We start from the raw sequence: 20,400 nt of genomic DNA, 5'->3' as shown, positions 1-20,400 counted from the left end.
ATTTGAGCATGCAAATAGATGACTATGTCATCCCTATACATCTGGCATGTTGTTCTGCAACTAAACATTTGATATATTATTATTATGCTGTATGTGGGCAATGTAGAACATGTTTTTATTTTCTTTATTAAACAAAGAAATACATATAAACATAGGTCTCAACTATGCTAGACAAATATAACGTCAGAATGTAAATGGCTTTAAAAAATGCTATAACAGTAAAACCTAATGGTTTTGTAAAAAATAAATACACTCTGATGTAAAATTGCATTATATATATATATATATATATATATATATATATATATATATATATATATATATATATATATATATATATATATATATATATATATATATATATATATATATATATATACATATACAGCCTCATGGTCCCACTTTTCTGTTCTACTGAAACTATAGAGACTCTCTAAGTCTGAATTCCACCATCCCCCCGCGAGATGAGATTGTGCTTTTACTTCGAACCAACCAAAGCCCCAGAAAAGCCCTCCTTCTTCTGCATGCTCTACTGGACACCAGGGAGAGAGCCTGAGAGCATCCTTCTCTCTCATCGAGTGCTGGCCACCCTCCGCATCCTACTATAGGCTCTGTTGCAGCGCGACGCACCAGAGTGAGAGTTGCAGAGGCGCACAGGAGGAGATTGACGGACAGAACGGCAGCTTTCTGAAGTGAAAATTCGCTCTCCGGCATCCTGTCCTTTTTAAAATGTCTCTTGGAAATAAAAGACTCGCTCGGATGATTGCATTTGTCGCCTCAGTGCTGTTTGGCTCAGGTGGGACGGATGGAGAAGGTGAGCGGCTCTGTGCACTTCTGGTTCAGGTCTTTGTCCGGGAACTTTTTCGGTCTTTGTTCTCAGGCAGTTCGAATGCAACTTGTATCTAACAATCTGAAAATATCAAAACCCTTTACTCATGAAACAATAAGAAATTTCATTTTTACCGTAACTTAAGTAGTGTTAGCAGTGTTCTCTTTTCTTGCTACACACACACACACACACACACACATACATACACTGAAAGAAGTGAAATGTCCATTTAATTCGGTCAACTTAAAAGTTGATGTTTTTTCAACTTAAAAAATGCATGTGTGGTTTGAAACCAATAATTTCACTTTACCTGGAATTAAAAATCACTTATCACAGAAACAATCAACTAAAGCAATTATTTTCCAAGTAAATATCTACTTCAAGTCAAAGGTAATAGTGTCACTAGGCATTTATCCTTCCACATGCTGTAACTCATGTGAATGTGACCTCATTACCTGACTAATTGAAAATAGGTGTGAGCAGCACAGCACCACCATGAGCAAGGCAGCTGTTCCAACTAATGCAGTCTGCTCAGTTTTGGAATAACAAGGATTATGATGGACAGGCATTGTAGTCATCAAGAGAAATTGCTCCGTTATCATATGGAGACGATTGTACGAACTCAGAGGAACTTAGCTTAAAAAGAAAATAGGATCAAACTAATGATCTTATAACAACTAAAGGTCAAGCTCTAAGTTATCATGACTTATAAATCCTGTCTGTGGTCAATATAGTTGGATCGGAATTATGTTTTTATTCTTTGAAATAAATACAGTTTTACATTTTTGTCACTACTTTATTCCAAATTACATTTATACTTGTATGTAATTGTACAGATTTCATTTTTCCAAATAGAAAAAATAGATTATAAAAAAGCATAAAACTGGTTAATGATCTGTTATAAGTTATAGTTTTACTTTGTATGAATGTAGTTTCTTTCTTAGGCTTAAGGTAAAAAATATATTTCTAGTAAATCAAAATGTACAGTTTCAACCACATCAGAAACTTAATTTGAGACAAAGTAATAAATTTAGGTGTAACAAATTACAGTAACTTTTTCAAGTTGATACAAAGTATCTTTTTTTTCAGTGTATATATATATATATATATATATATATATATATATATATATATATATATATATATATATTATTTATGTTTCAGAGATTTTCATTGGCCCAGATATGATCTGACCACCCTGGAGGGTTGTTTTTCATGTTACCACTCATGCTCTGTGGATCAGTTGATGTCAAGTTTTAAGTAACAGACACCAAATCCCACAAGTTGCCTTTTACATTTTCCCTTAACCATTTCATTTTATTTTTTTTTCGAAAGCAGAAAACAACCATTAAAAGAGATGTTGGAAAGATTTAACCTGGGGATACTTTTGCTATTTTGTTCCAGATTTATTCCCTAATAGGCTTCCAGAAAATACTTTAGATGTTGATTTTATTTTATTTTTTTAAGAAATGTTTGAAAGTGAACCACTTAAAGAAACTTTAAAAAGTTTTCCCCCAAGGTTATCCTACTCCATGCAGTTATTGAGTCTCAGAGCAGGCGAGCTGTATTGTTTCAACACTGAAAGCTTTGAATTAATATTTTCTTGACTTGCACAGTTGAAATTGTTTTGGTTAAATCTGAAGATTGCCCCCTTTTACTGTAATTACAGTATCAAAATGCTTTCACAAGTACTCAATCAGCTGGACACGGGTCAGAAAACGATTTTGTGAATGAATTGATAGATTCAGGAGGACAGGGAAGAGAGGCACTGATAGGCACTGTGATTTCTCAGCTTTATTGATTGTTTGAGAGATAACAGTTTTTAAATGGGAGGGATATTGTGGGGCAAAATTTATCCATAGTTTTATCAAATAGATAAATTGTGTTTTCTAACTTCTAATTCCGTCTGCTAATCAAACACGAAGGACAAAAGAAAAGCAAAAGGGGTCTGGTTTTGTAAGGCTCAGACTATAGGTAGCTGTGCAGGCCATGTTGCATAGCCTTTATAAACTTTAATAGGACTATAGTGTAGCTTAATCATCAGAGGCACTAAACATGTTTTAACATCAACAAATTGATATAGGTACAAATCAGATGGAAAGTGTTGTCACTCCTCTCTCTATCTTTGTAGATGGAGAATGAATCTTATTAGTTACGGTATTTCTATACCAATGCTTTCTTCCATGAGCTGTTTGATCACATACAGCACATCTGGGCATTCAACCAAGCCTTAGACAAATGATTTATGCTGTCTTTGCCTTAGGTCAAGAAGGATACTAGGGTGGACTTTCAAAGATGTATTTTTTTCTGACCTCCTAATCTTCACAGAAACAACTGGTTTATGTTGTCACCACTGACATTTACGGGCCTGTGAATTGATTCTTTATTATGCTGCACTTTCATCCGACATAACAGCAACAGATGGCAATTACTTCCTCCTTAAAAGACTTAACATCATCTCCTTCTTAGAAAGAATTGTCTTCTTATCATTTTCCTGTTCAGTATAGAGCTCATCTGGCACTGAAATTCAGATATAGATTCTCAAGTTGTTCAGTTCTTCACAAAAAATAACATGTTTTCATATGCTGTTTTAGGAACATGATTAAATTTGTTTTCTCCTAGGTTGTATATGCTACATCCCAGATAAGCTGTTTTTTTTTTTTTTTTACAGACATGATTGGGTTAGAATTTTAAAATTGTTATTGAAATAGAACATTGCAATATGAGTTTTACTTTAAATATAAAAAGAAAAAGCTTATTGCAAAGAAACAATTGCATACATTTTAACATATGTGCCTTTTTCTTGGAATAGAGAATCTACTACCTCAGAAAAAAATACATAAAATAAAAAAAAAGAATGTCAGGTTAAGGCATTCTATATGCAGACATGGTTTATCAGTCCTGCATATCATTGTTGCTTTGTTGTATTAACAACAGTTCATAGTGGTGTGGTAATTTTTCTTTCTTGAGTGGAAAACTGTTCATATATTGGTCTTAGAGCAATATTCACTTTACTGAAAGAGAATTATTTTCGACTTTTCTGGTCGTCTGAGCAGAACTAGAAGACACTATAGATTTTGCTCTTGATAAAACAACTTCTTTTACAAGACCAGGCTGCAAAAGCTTTGTAGTTGATACACTAACTGTTACATTTTTCTTAGAGTAACTATTAAGAATAAACCTGCAGTTATTTCTAATAAAGATAGTTATGATAATCTGTATGAAGAAATCTCTGACAGCAAAATTAAAATTGCATTAGTGTAAAAACAAAAAGAAAGGTATCTACTCGTGTAGACCTAAAATGAGTAAGGCACATTGCTATTGATCTATTTAATGTCCTGACCCAAACAAAAAAAGTAAGGAGAAATAAAACAATGATGTAGCTGCAAAACTTTATATTCACAAACCACACACATGAACATTCCAGTAATTTGGTTGGCTGCTCCTGTTGCAGATGGGCCATGAGCAGTCTGTGTCAGAAGATGAAAGAGAGCACATTCAGTTAGTCACAGCAAGATGACCATACTGAAAAACTTGTCAGGCTCTAACATCTATATACAAAATTGTTGATAGCACAGCACAGCTGACATCTCTCTGTCACTGTGTCACAGCCACATGGGAACAGAACTGATGAAGCTACTATGACATGAAAAGTAGAGAAAACATAAAGTTATAAATGTTTCCCTGATCGTGGTCATTTGAATTTGAATTACATTATCATGATTTGCTCCTTTAGTATTCTTTTCTAATGTTTTTGATTTTGGTCATGGACAAGACCCTGAATAGAGTAATGGGTGGGTAACAGTAGAGAAGCTGCAGAGAGGTGTGTTACACTACTATTGTGCTTCCTGTTGTGCACCCTGAGCTTTAAGACTTTTAAAGGACTACTAAATTTGGCCAGATTTTTTAAGAAAGAAGAGCTGCGCCATCCAAAATTGGATGGATTTTGCTTCTCTGTTGTAGACCAGGTTTTCTCTCCCAAGATTTTGCCAATTATCCATGTAGCCTACATCGTTTTCAGGACACCACCTAGACAACCAGCAGTTCAATGGCGATATTCGGCTTAACATGTCATCAGTGGTCAGATCAGGGAGGGAATCAAAGAAACTTATGGAATCCAACATTGGTCTGGCAAATTTACTCACCGAAGAAAGACAAATTTTAGTGACTTTCGATTGGTGTAACCGAGTGTCCTTACCGCCAGTGTGGATCTTACCATATTTAACCTTGTCCTCAGACAGTGTGCTGCGTTAATGCCAGACTCACATCAGGCAAAAAAAAAATATCAGTGTTATTCTATTCTCAAAGTTGGTTTGGGACCTGGGTTAATAGTAGGTAAGCTATGGTGACATCGAATGTGACATGCTGACTTGGATGCAGCTATAAAGCCTCCAGGTTTGCTTTAGGGAAGATGTATTTTTAAGATCTTCCCAACGCATACCTCGACACGACTAAGAGAACAGCAGGAGTTCAGCAGGAGGTGGGGTTTATGTGGGTCATTGAAGAGCGCCTGGTTATCAGGCTCCTCACGTTGGACTGGGTTGGGCCAAGCCAAAAGATTGTCACAAGGCTATCCCCCAGTTGTCCCACCACCTGCAGGTAGAACCATGAGGGACCAGTGCTAAGAGAATCAGGCAGCAGTCTGATCCAAAGAACTCAAACTTGTTTTCAACCTGAAAAAATTTCCTGCCCAACAACTTTGTCTAATCAAAACATATTACTTTCTATTAAGCTGCTGGTTTGCATAAAGAGAACATAGACCTCGGAATAAATTCTGTTTAATTTGAATGTTATAGCCATTTTCTCTGGGAACCCTTCTTCTTCCTCATGCTCCATCATAGGATGAATGTCTTTTAGAGAGTAAATCAGAGGTCGATGCATGCCGGTGTGGTATAAATCACCTTCATTTTATGTCAAGTGTTCAGTAGAAGTAGAGTCATAAAAGGTTCCGATTGAATCAAGGTTACATAAAGGTGGCACTGGCTTGTGGTACCACTCATGAATCTGGATTTATTAATTCAGGGACAAACACTTTAGTAATAAAAGTGACAGCAAACTTCAGGGCATCTGTCTGCCTTGTGAATTCTGGGTGTTTTTTTTGTTTTGTTTTTTGTTTGCCCAAGGCCTACTACGATATGGAAGTTCACCTCTTTAAAGACTGACCATTTATCAAATGGCCCTATCATTTCTTCAGGTAACTTAGTATCAGCCCGATAATCACCTGCCAAGGTCACAACTTCACTAACAGTTTCTGAAACAGCATAGACGAAACATCAGCTATTAACTGAAAAAAAAAAGTAAAAGTATGTTTGAGGTTATATTTCCAATGATATTGAAAAATGTGCAACAAGAAAAATTTATATTTAGGAAATGTAGCATGCATTTGTTGAGTTTTTCTTTTAACTCAACAACAGATTGTCACCCAGTTCCCTTTATAAAAAAAGAAATAGGCTATTATTAAAGATAACATTAAGCTTTCATTTTTATTAAGACCTTTGTAGCTATAATCTTCCTCTCTCAATGTTCAAATATTTACCTGACAAATTTAACTAATAGGCTCTATTTTTACCTGTTTGTTTACATTTAAACACCTGGAATTTGGCTGAGTTTAAATGAAATGAGATCATTTGTTTTATTTTCACTTATTTTATAAAACAGATAACCGGAACTGCCCAAATAGGAAAAAAATATGGTTTTATATTGCTGACCAGATATTCCAAACTTAGTAAAGAGAAAACTACTCATAGGCTGCTGAAGTTAATTAGTGATTAAGCCAATAATAAAAAATGTTTGTAAGTGGGAAACAAAAAGAGTGGTTAACCTTATGCTGCATGGTATCAGCGCCAACAAGTGCATCAGCAGTTATCTATCCCACATGTGGGTATTAAACATCTTCATTATTCCATCTTTAATGTGAGCTATGTATTTCCTGTACAAACTTCCTCCTCAGCCTTCTTCTTTTCTGTAATATAACAGCAAGAATCCTACCAGTTGTCTTGAGTTTCAATTAGCATATGAATATAAAACAGTTCAACCTTTTATAATAAAAATTCGAAAACTCTTCTTGATTGTTTTCTCCTGGCCAACTGGCTGTGATAACCGTATTCCTTCAATAAATACTATGTCATCTTGCTTTTAGTGCATGTCCCTCTTCTTGTGTATTATCAATTAAATGCAATTTGCTTGTATTGGCAGAATTTACTGAAAAATTGTTTGCCTATTTTCAACCAGTCATTTGCATTTGTAAACCTATGCAAGAAGAAATACCCTAGACATGTGGCTATGAATCACCTATTATTAAATCAAATTATGAAGAAAGATGATCCTAGCCAAATGTCTGGTAACGTTAACATTGAGATAGCAGATCATGGTGTATATTTGAGAAACACAGGAGGAAATATGGAGGTAATTAAATAAAGAATAAAATCTCAACAGAAAAGTGGAGGATTTGGGTAATTGTATCACATCAACATTAATTACTGCTGTCCTCTCTTTTCTAATGCAGTGACACATAAACTCCTTCCATCCGAAACTTTTATTTCACTCATCATTTGATTTTTTTTTTGCATGTGTGTGTGACATGTGACTCATTCATCCCCTGATCTCACTAACCTTAGGAGGCACAATAACAAAACTTTCACTAGTAAGCTATGTTCCTCTATTTTGAAGTTGAAATTTTTTTTTTTAACTTTTAGGGTCATTTCACTATACTGTACAAATGAATAGTATAGTCTTTGAAGAAAATTATAAAATGCAAAAATATGCAATAAGCAATTACTAATTATAACTCCACAGTCTGTTCTCATGAAACAAAAATAAACAATTTTAATGGCTATGTTATGAAAAGGTAGAATGATTCCTGTATTGTTGCAGTCAATTACCCACAATCTTTAGCTTACAATAACATACAGTTTAGGTCATTTTAATGTATAAATCTGCAAACATTCCTCCCTTCTCTTATTTGTGTAATCACAAATGGTTGCTTCTGTTTTCGATTTGATAGTCTGGTAAACTTTGACTACTAAACATTATAGGCTTCAAGGTGAAAGTATGCTTTTTGTGAAACCGCGAGAAATCTTAAGTTATGCAACACAACTTATTAAAAAGAAGGCAGTTCAGACTGTAAAAATTTATGTAAAATTACTATCTAGTACATATTCAAAGAACAATAAGAAAGAAAATAAGAATTCTAAATCAATATCTTACTTAAATAGATATTGCTGGACATTCCTATTAACTCCAGGTTGAAACCAGTGATCACTAATTCAATGTTTTTAATCTTTACACAAAATTTTATGCAAGTCACATTTTCTACCTGATTGCTCGCGAAGAAGCTGGAGATTGCTCACTCTGTGGTTCTCCCTTTTTCCTCTCTTCATTTCCCCCAAATTCACAAACTCGTTATCATTTATGTTGAAAAATTAATTAATAAATAAATCGTAGTCCACAAATCTCCTTATTCACATGTTCACTTAAATTTTCCCGTTGTATGTTCACATTTATGGATTGCATCTAAAATGTCATATTTTCAGTTCAAACTATAGATATGAAATAATACATTATAGCAAACAATGGCTTTCGTAAATCATATTGTAGGTCATCAAATCAGTGTCAGTTTATTCTGTCAAATGGGCTGATTGTAGGAATTTTAGATGTCCAGCAGGTGTCAGTATTCAGTGACACAGTATTGAATCAATATCATTAGTTTGCAAATGTGTTGGAAAACTTCATGACGCCTCATGACACTCATCACTAACGAACAGTATTGTCCCAAAGAACAAAAATACTTAAAAAAAAAAAATCCAACATTTATCTGGCATTTGATGAGTTTTCATAAACTTTCCAAAGTTTGTTAGGAAACAGTGCAACATGCTTGTTCCTGTCATCGAAATTGTGCATAGGGATATTAGATATTCCAACAACAACAGCTCCCCTCTGTGCTGCGTCATGACAACATATGAACAATAGGATAAGACTCTACCAATTCGTAAGATGTGAGCTTAGCGCAAGATTTTGCGAGACTAAAAGGGAATTCAAGATGGTGGCCCAGTGAAGACCGGGTCGGCAAATGTTGAACATTTGAGCGAAGTTTCTTGGGGAAAACCAGACAGTGGAATTTGTCCTTTTTTAGTTAAGGTTATACAATGTATTGCATGTACGCATGGCGAACTAAAAGCAACTCCCCGAACGATTGGCCTGTAGAAGATTCTACTAAATGTATATCTTCCTACAAAATCATTTCGGAAGGGAACCAGCATACCAGCCTGTATAAAAGGGTTAGGAACGAATTGATCATGGATATCTGGGCAGCTAAGAGAAGCAACAGTGAAAAGCTGAGAAACAGCTTCCCAGCAGATGACCAAACACAGTTTGAAAAACATTGAAAAACATGACATCACATTAAGACCTACTGGAGTCAAGTCCAACATATTAGTGTAGGGAGAAGCAGTGTTTGCTAATAATAATTTAGATAATAATACTGTAACTAACAGTGTTATTTTTCTAGTAATGGAGTAATCTAACTTATTATTTAATAATGTTTGTATCACTGTTATGTTAATTACTTACTTGGGTGACAGTGGCATCGGGTGAAGGAGTTTGCCCTTCATGCACATAATCATGGCCAAAGCTTGCAGATTTTATTGTTTTGCAAATTTGCAGTTGCTTAATAAGTCACCTATTAATATGAAAATTGTTCTTATACCTATGTCTCCTTCGTGACATGTTCAATTATGAAATGCCTGGTATTAAAATATTCTAATTTTTTTACTTCTACTAAAACCAAACTGTTTTATTCCAATAATTCTGTTCTATATTATAAGTTTAAATGTTTAAAGAAAATGTACCTTGTAACCAACTCTTCAACAATAGAGATGTATTGTAATTTAAAACAACAGCATCAAAGCTTGTCTTGCAGGTCTAAACAAGTGGCTATGCTAAATACTGATTTCTGTATTTTCTGCTGTTTTGCTTATTTAACAGATGTGTGTGACAACCCATTGGTGTACAATCTGCCACCATCATCCTTCAGGAGCTCCTCTCAGCTATCAAGCAGTCACGGACCAGGCTTTGCTAAAGTCAACCGAAGAGAAGGTAAAGGTTTTTTAATATGACCTAACTTACTTTTCAGCTTGCAGGTTGAAAACCCTGCGTAGGTGTTGCAACACTTTGCCACTTTGCACTTTGCTAGTTTCATCTTAATATAGGTCGAACGATACAGTGAAAGCTTTACATCAGTTGACAGCATAAGTATGACTAAAGAACACAATAGATATTTCAGAGAGAACAGTATAGAGATGTATGAAAGAGTTTTAGGTTTTAAAGCATTACTGTATCTCAATCTTGAAATATCTCACAGATAACCGTTCAATTATTTATAAGAAATGGAAGAAATGGAAATATATGGCAGAACTACAAAAGTAATAAAATATACTAGTCTACCTACACTGCTAGTATTTAGAGAAGCAAAGAAAATACCCAGAGCAACCAAGAAAGTTTGGCTGTAGCTTGTAGACCCCTATGTCCTAGTACTTATTTCATAGGGATAGTCCGATGAACTGCTTGCCACATCCTCTTACCTTTTAAAATAAAACTTACTATATAAATAACAACTTTACTGGGTTACTGTTCTATTTACTGTAAAGTCTACATGTACACTACTATAGTGTGATACTGTAATTAGAGAGTGATTCAAGTCTACTCTTGCAAATTTGCTCTGCTCTGGATATGCTCAAGGCAGAATACAGTGTCTGCTAGAAAGCATGGCGAGAAAGTCAGCTTCTATAACCTGTCATTTAATCCTGAGAGCATCTCCAGGATTAATAAAATTTATAGTTGTGTTATGTGAAGTGTTAGGTGCTAATATCTAAAAAGTGGTATAAAGAAATTAGAGTCTTTCAACCATTCCTCTTTTTATATTACTCAGTCAACAACCTTCCTGATGCCTTATTAACTGATCAGTGCTTCTCCAAATGTCCATTTGTTCAAGAAATCCAAAAAGGGCTGCACAAAATTCAACCACCCCAAAAAATTCAAGCTGGAATTGGCATACTTCACACACAAAAGAAGGGTTGTAAAGTAGGCTACTTTTAAATGCCTTGGTACTGAATAGGTAATATAAATGCATATGTCTAGCCTTGCCTTGCCTTCTACTTGAACATAATTGATATTGTAAGAATAGATTCTATATTCAACTTCAGACTTGAACAAAACATCTCAGGAAAAACTGTTTTTACCTTTACAATTTTCATCCAGGGCTATAATGAGAAAATAACACAATAAGACAGTGATAGTGTATGTGGCAACTTTTGTGTTTACCTCAAGCTTTTATGTCATGTTTTAATGAAACCTGGTATAAACTGAGAGGTGAACTTAACTTACATTTTTGAGTAAAAATAACTACAAATGCAAGCAAAGATAGAGATATTTTTGACTGCCCCGGATTCTTTTTCCATCTTTTTAGTCACCATATGGGTATGTGTGCTGGTTGGACAGCTCACACACATTGGCCTTTAATCTCCTTTAACCATCACAGAGTTGCTTGAAACTCCCAGTGCTGAATCCCACTGTGTATGTACAGTTTGTGAAGCAGCTTACATCTGTGAAAGTGAATAATTAATTTAGCACAGGACCCTAGACCAGTTCTATGAGATCCTCCTTTAGCCTACCTAAGAGCCTAAAAGAAATGTGTAAGCCTTATCAAGACTTACCTTAAAATACTAAATATCTCTCTACTTGAGGACACACAAATTCAAATTTGTAGGTCTTCTTGAAAGTTGTCTTAATCAAATGTTATTTCTAAAGGGCACAACTTTCTTAAATAAATAGTTTGCAACAGAGTACATTCTACAACTGAGTGAATCGTATATTTGCTGTGCAATGCTATAGTTTGCCTGGTTCCAGTACCCAAGTAAATCAGGGGAGAACCTGCTTGTAAAATGCATGGATAATGTTGAACGACCAGATGCATAGAAAGCTGACCTAAGAGCTTACTCAGAGTAATTTAAATGTTATGTCTTTGCAGTGCTAGGAAGATATAGAATAGTGTATGTAAATATACCACTGCTAACTTGTAAAATATCAACTGAAAACTGATGGATCTTGCATTGCCAGTTTTTTTCTCCTTTCTGCTATGTAGACCTGAACTGCCTTGTACAATTATGTAAAGATGAAAAGGAGAAACTTTCCAGGGAAAATTGACCAAACTTTTTAAGATAATTTTCACCTGACAAAATTAGGTAATTTTAGCCAATTAATTGTGATAGATTCTAAATTCGGTGTTCTGAAAAGTTTGATGCTTTTTTGTGCTAAATCAGTTACTTCCTCACGAAATTGTATAACCCGAGGTCCATTGCAGGTAAAGAATAGCATGCCGGGACACTTTGAACCCTAAGGAATTTAAGTTTTTAACTGCAATTCATGGGTATTTTAAAAATCTGTTTTTTAAAGTTCACAAGGGTTAATGGATTACTACTGGTTCTCCGTGTAACAGTTTAGTGGAGCAAATGTTGTTGTTCAATTCAATAAATCATCAAGTACCAGGTTAACGGCAGATTAAAGCAGAAGTCTGTTTTGTTAAATATTATGTAAGAAAGAGCTTTTAGTTGTTTAGAATCCGTCAGGGCTTAAATGACTACACATAGAAAAGGGAAACTATGTAATCAATTACTGCCAAAGTAAGTTAACACACATTTAATAATTCCAGCTTGTCCATGTGACATTTCTCCTATACTTCCCCCCATGTATTGCCTTCATCATTACTTCACCATGTTTTAGAAATAAAACATGAAGATCGATTAATTTGCCTTGATGTAAATGTTAATGACAACATTTAACAGGGAAATGTTAATGGTTATTGGTGACAAGCGGACTATTGTTAGTAGGCTTTGTACCTTTAAACCGTTTTAATTATCTTGCAAATGTTTTGAACACACACTCTGCTCAGTAATACATTGCTGGAAGTGCTAATTTGGACCTAAAAAGAAAAAAACGAATATTGCATTAACAGCGCCTGTAGGTTTAAATTAAGAACAGCATATAAGCCATAAAATCTGGTATTGATCTTGATGTGGTGTTAAAACACCTCCTCTGCTTCTCAACACACACCTTTTAATAGCACCCTTAATTGTATTATCTGGTAAGGTAGCACGTCTTTTTCACTCATATCCTCTTAATCTCAGGTTTTAAGTCTCTCCACAAATCTCATTATGCCCATAAATTCCGGCTAAAAAGAACATACCTGAGGCTTCTTCAAATATTCCTTTGACATTCCTGTTTGAATTCACGGAAAGTATCCTGTTTGACCAATTCAGGAAAGCACATTGGAAATCTTTTAATTTATTGTTAGCTGTAAATTTTACTCTTAGTACTAAGCTTCAAACTGGTTCAAATCAGAGACAAACAGACTTAAGCTCATGAAGATGTAATGACACCTGTCCAGTAAGTTGCCACTTATATCATGAAGGATAATTGCAGACATCCCCATTAGGCCTTTTAATAGTCATCCAAAAGTGCATCCAAAAGTTAAAGGATTGGAGCTCTCCAGGACTGGAGTTGGGCATTCGTGATTGAAATACATCAGGACACAACTCTAGAATCACCCTTATTGTTTTTATCATTAAGTGCTTTGTGTGAGTGTGAGACTACCATGTTATGCTGAGTGGACAAGACGGGTGGAATCTTGCTTTTTGTTTTTTTTTTTGTTTTTTTTTTTACATAACTGGCCTTGCTTTCAGATAGCATGTTATGGGATTTTGCAGTTTCTAGATTAATTATAATAATATTAAAACACTATTCCTAAGCTTTTTTTTCATAACCTCCATGTTTGTCTAATTCCTATCATGTAACTCTCTGCATGTGAATTTCCCACAAGATCATGCCTCCATGGGCTAGTCCTAATTTTATGCTGCAGTTGCAGTTGGTTGCCAAGACCAGTTACTGTACGTGCTTTGAACAGACGTACTGCTCTGATGACCCACTCTTTATGTTGTTTGGCCTCAATGAAGTACAGTGCCTTGCAAAAGTATCTGGCCCCAATGAACTTTTTGACCTTTTGCAATATTTCAGGATTTAAATATAAAGATATAAAATAGAAAAATATTTTGTGAAGAATCAACAACAAGTGGGACACAGTCATGAAGTAAAAAAAAATGTATTGGATATTTCAAACTTTTTTAACAAATAAAAAACTGAAGACTGGGGCATGCAAAATTAACTGGCCCCTTTAACTTTCAGTGCAGTAAACTCCAGAAGTGTCATAATTAGTTTAAGCGATCTGACCCACATGCAGAGAACCACTCAGAGACCATGGGAAAAAGTTTAACAGGTTTATTGAATGTTGATGAAACACAGAAGTAGGAGCTGGAACTCAGTGGACTGGTGAACCGCAACCGGAAAGTCCAAAGGAGAGGTCACAGTGAACAGTTCAGGGACCATAGGAAATTTGACTGAGGCTTGAATTTAGCTGGAGAGAAACTCACGTTTGAGGGGGCTCTTGTTAATCCTTGAATGGAGTTTGTGGGGAATTAATCCAGAGGAGAGGGAACTCATTGGAGAGCGGACAGGTTGACTCATGTTGGACCCAGAGGAGTAAAGGAGCAGACTGTCACTTGGTTTTCCAATGAGGACTTGAACGAATCATGTGAAGGTTTACCCCTGCTCAGTGTGTACTCAGTAATTCTTTCAGGGGGAGAAGGTCCAGGTTATCCAGTTACACAGGAAAGGCTTACTGCCGAAGAGCAAAGACAAAAACAAGATTAGACTCAGAGAAACAAAGCTTTGGTTAGACTCTGCTAATCTCAGCTTGGCTAGAGTACCCAAAACTGGCAAAAATTCTTGCGTCGAGGTAGTGACAGCCCACTGCTCAAATACTCCTCCGGTAATGATCCAACGAGCCGCAGGTGTGCAGGGAGGCCCAACGAGGAACAGGGCACCACCTGGTGGTGGAGAGAGAAAAACACAAAACCAACCCACATAAACTGGATTCCTAACAAGAGGTTCAGTGAGAATATCTGAATGATCCAATGTTGACCTAAATGACTGATGATGATAAATAGAACCAACATGTGGGTAATCAAGTCTCAATATAGATGCACCTGTGCTGTGATAGTCTCAGAGGTCTGTGTAAAGCACCAAGAGCATCATGAAGAACAAGGTATACTGTTGTGGAGAAGTTTAAAGCCAGATTTGTATACAAAAAGATTTCCCAAGCTTTAAACATCCCAAATAGCACTATGCAAGCAATAATATTGAAACGGAGAGATTATCAGACCCTGCAAATCTACGAAGACCCTGACATAACATTCAGCTCAAACAAGCAGAAGACTAATCAGAGATGCAGCCAAGGGGCCCATGATCACTCTGGAGGAACTGCAGAGATCTACAGCTGAGGTGGGAGACTCTGTCCATCGGACAACAATCATTTGCACAATTCTGGCCTTTATTGAAGAAAGCTATTTCTTAAAGATATCCATAAAAAAGTCATAAGCTACCTTGGGGACACACAAACATGTGGAAGAAGGTGCTCTGGTCAGATGAAACCAAAACTGAACCTTTTTGCAACAATCCAAAATGTTATGTATGTTAAGTCACATGGTGGTGGCAGCATCATGTTTTGGGCCTGCTTTTCTTCAGCAGGGACAGGGAAGATGGATGGAGCCAAATACAGAATCATTCTGAAGAAAACCTGCAAACATGACAATGATCCAAAACGTAGAGAAAAATCCACAATAGAATGGTTCACAAATAAACATATTTAGTTAGAATGGCCAAGTCAAAATCTATAACTGAATCTAATAAAAAACAGTGGAAAGAAATGAAAACTGCTGTTCACAAATGCTCCCAAATTCAAGCTCACTGAGCTTGAACTTTTTTTGCATTGAAGAATAGGCCGATATTTCCCTCTTGACGTGCAAAACTGATTCACATGTAACTTGCAGCTGTAATCACAGCAAAATGTGGTGCTACAAAGTATTAACTCTAGGGGGTGAATAATTTTGCACACCCAATTTTTCTTTTTTTTTTATCTATAAAATGTTTAAATATCACATACATTTCATTCCACTTCATTATTGTAATTTTATATATTTATATTTGAAGCCTGAAATGTGGCAAAAGGTTGATGAATATTTTGAAATGTCAACATGTATATATGCATTTTATCATATAAGATGCTAAGAGAACAGCATGCAGGTTCTTTTTCTGGTATTTAATGATGAGAAGAGTTTCCAGATTTGAGTAATTTAAGTTGTAACAACCAACAGAGTGATTTAAGTTGAAACAACCAACAGCTTGTAATTGGTAAAAAAAAAAACAAAAAAAACACAGCCTTGGGATCTAAACTTATCTGTGAGCTTGTTTTCCCAAGCTCCCACCCCTGCTGCCACGAAAAAAATCATAATCCATCCTTTAAAACCAGGAATCCTTAGCCTGTGTCCTAGCACTGAGCCAGAAGGAAACATCCTAAATAACCCTGCTTTTGATGCTTTCATGTTAGCCCACATTCAGAAAATATTGCATTAATAAGTGGAACACTTTGCAAACTGTGTATAAACTGTGTGTATTACCATTTATTTAGAAATATTTTGAAGAATGTCACTAGCACACAAATCTAATGTTTTTTTATTAATTTGTTTTACAGAAAGGTAACAACACTTTTGTTTCCTTTGTATTTTGTGGTGCACTTTTAGTTTTAAACAAATATGACGAGTAGGTCTATCCAAGTTTAAAGAGGGTAAACCTTTCCTTCCATAAGTGGACTATTATGACGTTGTCATCAGCTTTCTATGACCTACAGCAAGCAGTTAGTTGTCAGAGCTCACTCTATCAAGTGGGGCTGTTAAAAGCTGTCACTGCCCTCAGTCCTCTTCTTGCAGCCATCCATACAGGATAAATTCATATTGTGAATTACACCATCTAAAAGGATTTGCTGGACATTGTGACATTTGTGCATCTCTCACTGCTAGTGTTATGTAAAAATCAGTTGCACCTGTGAACAGTTTACTCAGTTTCACCTGATACGATGTGGCACCTACTGGCAAGTAGCAGAGCAGTAACTGCCAGGCCTGTCCTCAGGCCAGACTGATTTTATGGCCAAGGGCGTGCTTAGGAGGCATTTGGGCTTTTTTTTTTTGCCATATTGTAATTTGGCTATTTGGGCATTTAACTTATTTTATTGCTCCTTACTAGATGTTTAGCAAAATGAAGAGCATCATTTTCTTATTATTTAATTCCAGCTTTTGCTGTGCTAAAAGTTTCATTTTTCTTTCGTTGTCCTTCTTTTAGGATGTAACTAGATATATTCTGTCATTTCCCAATATTCCTTTTAATCTATGTAGTTAAGTTACACAATCAAAATATTCCTTGTTCTGTAGGCTTTACCCAAATGGCCACATTTAAATATCTAAACCGAGAAACTTGTTGGTATAATTATTCAAAACTGGACAATTTTACTGAAAGTCTTAACTCTATCAATATAGAAACAAGTCAAAACAACTAAAAATACTTTTTTGACATCCGTTTTTTGAAGGTAAAGGCATTCCATAACGCTCCTATGGTTGTTTGGTTTTGAAGAGAATATAATAGTATAGGATCGGTAGGGACACCATTTTATAGCATTTTAGGTGTGAGATTTGTGTAGCATTTGAAAATCTTATTCTTAACATCTCTGAGTCTGTACAGGCTCAGATAGCCCCTTTTCTGCTTGCAGATTTGGCCTGACCATACCGTAGATTCATCCTTAACAATTATCCCAGGTACATCTGCAGGTACACTGATCTCTCTTTGTTTGCTGTATGTGTCCCTTTCCCTACCTACACCTGTTCATACCTGCATCATTATTGCTGTCAGTAAAAGGTTCTCTTTGGATGTTTTTACCATCTATGTCTGAAGGGGCCTGGCAATAATAAAGTAGTCTGACAACATTGTTCAAAGTTTTCTCATTTCCCTATGAATGTTACAGACTGGTTGATGTGTGTCTGCTGTTTTGGGTTCACTGTGACAGGCTTTGGGTTTCAGCATTGTGTTGCCATATACATACAGTCTGCCAGGGTCTTGTTTGTGCACAGACCCATGGTTGTAGTTTTGAAGTCTAGGCATGAGCATCCTAAAAACAGGGTTATGAAGAAAGGCTTGCAATAGGAAACCAGCAAGATATTATGCAGGAAGAAGTAATGGAAAATGGTCACAATAAATAAGCATGTGCTATCCGCCTTCTCTCTTGGAAAATATATATGTACCGGTATGTATAATTGTATGAGTATGTATCTATCATTAGTTTATCACTATAGTTAGTTGTTGATTTATTCTATCTGAGTTATTTCAGAGATGTTAATGACAAAAAATTGTCTCAATTCAGGAAAATTTTTTGGTGTTCTAACAACAACCAAGCTTTGCTAATTGATGTAAGTTAAGCCTATTTAAATCTTTTAGGATTTTATTTCTTTGTTTTCCTGCTTGGTGTCGAAAGCACTTTAAGTAAAAATGTTTGATTTAAATGTAAGTATTATTCACACACTTTCATTTATCGCTCTTCTTTTTAGAGCATCTTTAAAATGTCAGCCCACTGCCATGTCAAAGTGCTTTCTTGGGTGCCTCTAAGAGCCTTGATGATAGTTGATGTCTTGTGGTAATGAGGTAATTTGAATGTCCAGCAGACCATTGATATAATGCTCCTGACCTGTGTTTAGCCTCAATTACAGCAAAGAGCAGAGCAAATGCTTTAGTGTCATTACAAGCACTCACTGAGCCTGAGAGTTCTTTCAGCAGCAGTTAAAAAAAATATATGATGAAGGTATTATTTTTACGGGGAAAGAGTTATGCAGGACTGTCTTATATAATTTTCACAAACATATTTCTGCTTCAGGTTTCCAATCATCTCTGTGTCAAGGTTCTCCTTTAATGGATGAACAGCTTTAAGGCTCCGTTGACCATTAGCTAATTTCCACTCTTGCAGTCTGGTAGAAGTCGATTGATCCTCTTCTTTTTGTCACTCTCATTTTTTCCTTTGTCTCTGTACTCTCTGTCTGTCATCACTAGTCCAGCTCTAATGAGCAAAGGTCGACCTGTCCGCTCTCCTCACTTCTACTGTCAGTGTATATGTCTTTTACAGAGGTACTCATTAGCTGTGACCTTTATAAGATGCGATAATGAGCAGGAAGCAGGAGCAAAGAAAATAATCTTGAACAAAGCCTCTTTCAATGAAAGAACTGTTGCTTCATGATTTTGATATGCTTTATATATATACTACTTATACTGCTTAGTCACAGTACTCTACATCTCAGTAGTCTGTTGCGGATTTTCTTTACTGAAGACAATTCATATAGTTATGGCAGTTTCATTACAAATTTTAAAATTCAGTCACCAGAAAAAAAATTGACCTTTTTAAGTACATTTCTATAGAAAGTTATAAATGTAATGTCAGCCAGAACCGTGTAAATACATATGCCTCGACCTTTACTAGCATATTTCATTGTACTACAAAAAATCTTTTCTTGAGGAATCATAACACACATATTCTTTTCAACAAACTCTATGTTACACTGATCTCACTCTAGTTTTAGTCTTATTAGATATTTTTGAATACTTGTTCAGAGCAAAATCCTTAATCAGAATAGGACTGCCTTTAACAAAATTACACATTTTTAGCAGGCGTTAAGCACTTCCATTGACCCAAATATCTTGCGTTAAGAGACTCCTATTATAAAATGTGTATGATGTTATTTACTAATATTAAATGTTGTGGTTTCCTTAGCCATATTATATATATGTCTACCACTTGGTGAATTGAGTTATCTATCTATCTATCTATCTATCTATCTATCTATCTATCTATCTATCTATCTATCTATCTATCTATCTATCTATCTATCTATCTATCTATCTATCTATAGATAGATAGATAGATACATAGATATATATCTATAGATATACATATAAAAATATGTATATCTATATAGATAGACTGCGATGGACTGGCGACCTGTTCAGGGTGTGCCCCGCCTCTCGCCCGTAGACAGCTGGAGATAGGCACCAGCAACCCTTGCGACCACGCTTGGGATTAAGAATGTAAAAAAATGGATGGATGAATGGATATAGATGTACATATTAAAAAAAAAAATATATATATATATATTTCTGCACGATTTCAGTGATCCTTTTTTCCGCAGCGATGAACCTTCTCGTCAAATCAGCAGAGAAGTTGCGTCGAGGTGCAGTACTTGCAAGTGGAGTCCAGATGCTGCCCATTCGAGCATTTATGGACGATCTCACCATAACAGCAAGATCAGTACCAGAAGGAAGATGGATTCTGGAGGACTTGGTTGAGATCACCAATTGGGCAAGGATGGAGTTCAAACCAGAAAAATCTAGAAGCCTGGTTCTGAAGAAGGGGCGCGTTCAGGATTGGTATCACTTCAAAATTGGAGAGAACACGATCCCAACTGTCCAAGAAAAGCCTGTGAAGTGCTTGGGAAAGTGGTACAGGGCGGACCTCAATGACAGGCAGAGTGTGAAGGAGCTGCTTAGCCAGGCAGAAACTTGGATGACATCTCTCGAGAAGAGCAGCCTCCCGGGCA

General features: G+C 35.8%; 1 protein-coding gene across 1 annotated transcript in view; it reads left to right on the top strand.

Moving 5' to 3' along the window:
* Positions 1 to 556: 556 nt before the first annotated feature.
* The window catches only part of LOC119772506 (contactin-associated protein-like 4), a 110,852-nt gene continuing 91,008 nt past the window's right edge, over positions 557 to 20,400 (top strand). Inside the window, exons 1-2 of the mRNA XM_038268947.1 lie at positions 557 to 814; positions 9,812 to 9,922. Coding sequence (XP_038124875.1) covers positions 730 to 814; positions 9,812 to 9,922 — 196 coding nt within the window. The 5' untranslated portion in view covers positions 557 to 729. The remainder of the gene's footprint in view (positions 815 to 9,811; positions 9,923 to 20,400) is intronic.

This window comes from Cyprinodon tularosa, unplaced genomic scaffold, assembly GCF_016077235.1.
Source record: "Cyprinodon tularosa strain WSP-4 unplaced genomic scaffold, ASM1607723v1 ctg710, whole genome shotgun sequence".
Classification (NCBI taxonomy): domain Eukaryota; kingdom Metazoa; phylum Chordata; class Actinopteri; order Cyprinodontiformes; family Cyprinodontidae; genus Cyprinodon; species Cyprinodon tularosa.
This window is presented reverse-complemented; position numbering and strand designations above follow the sequence as displayed.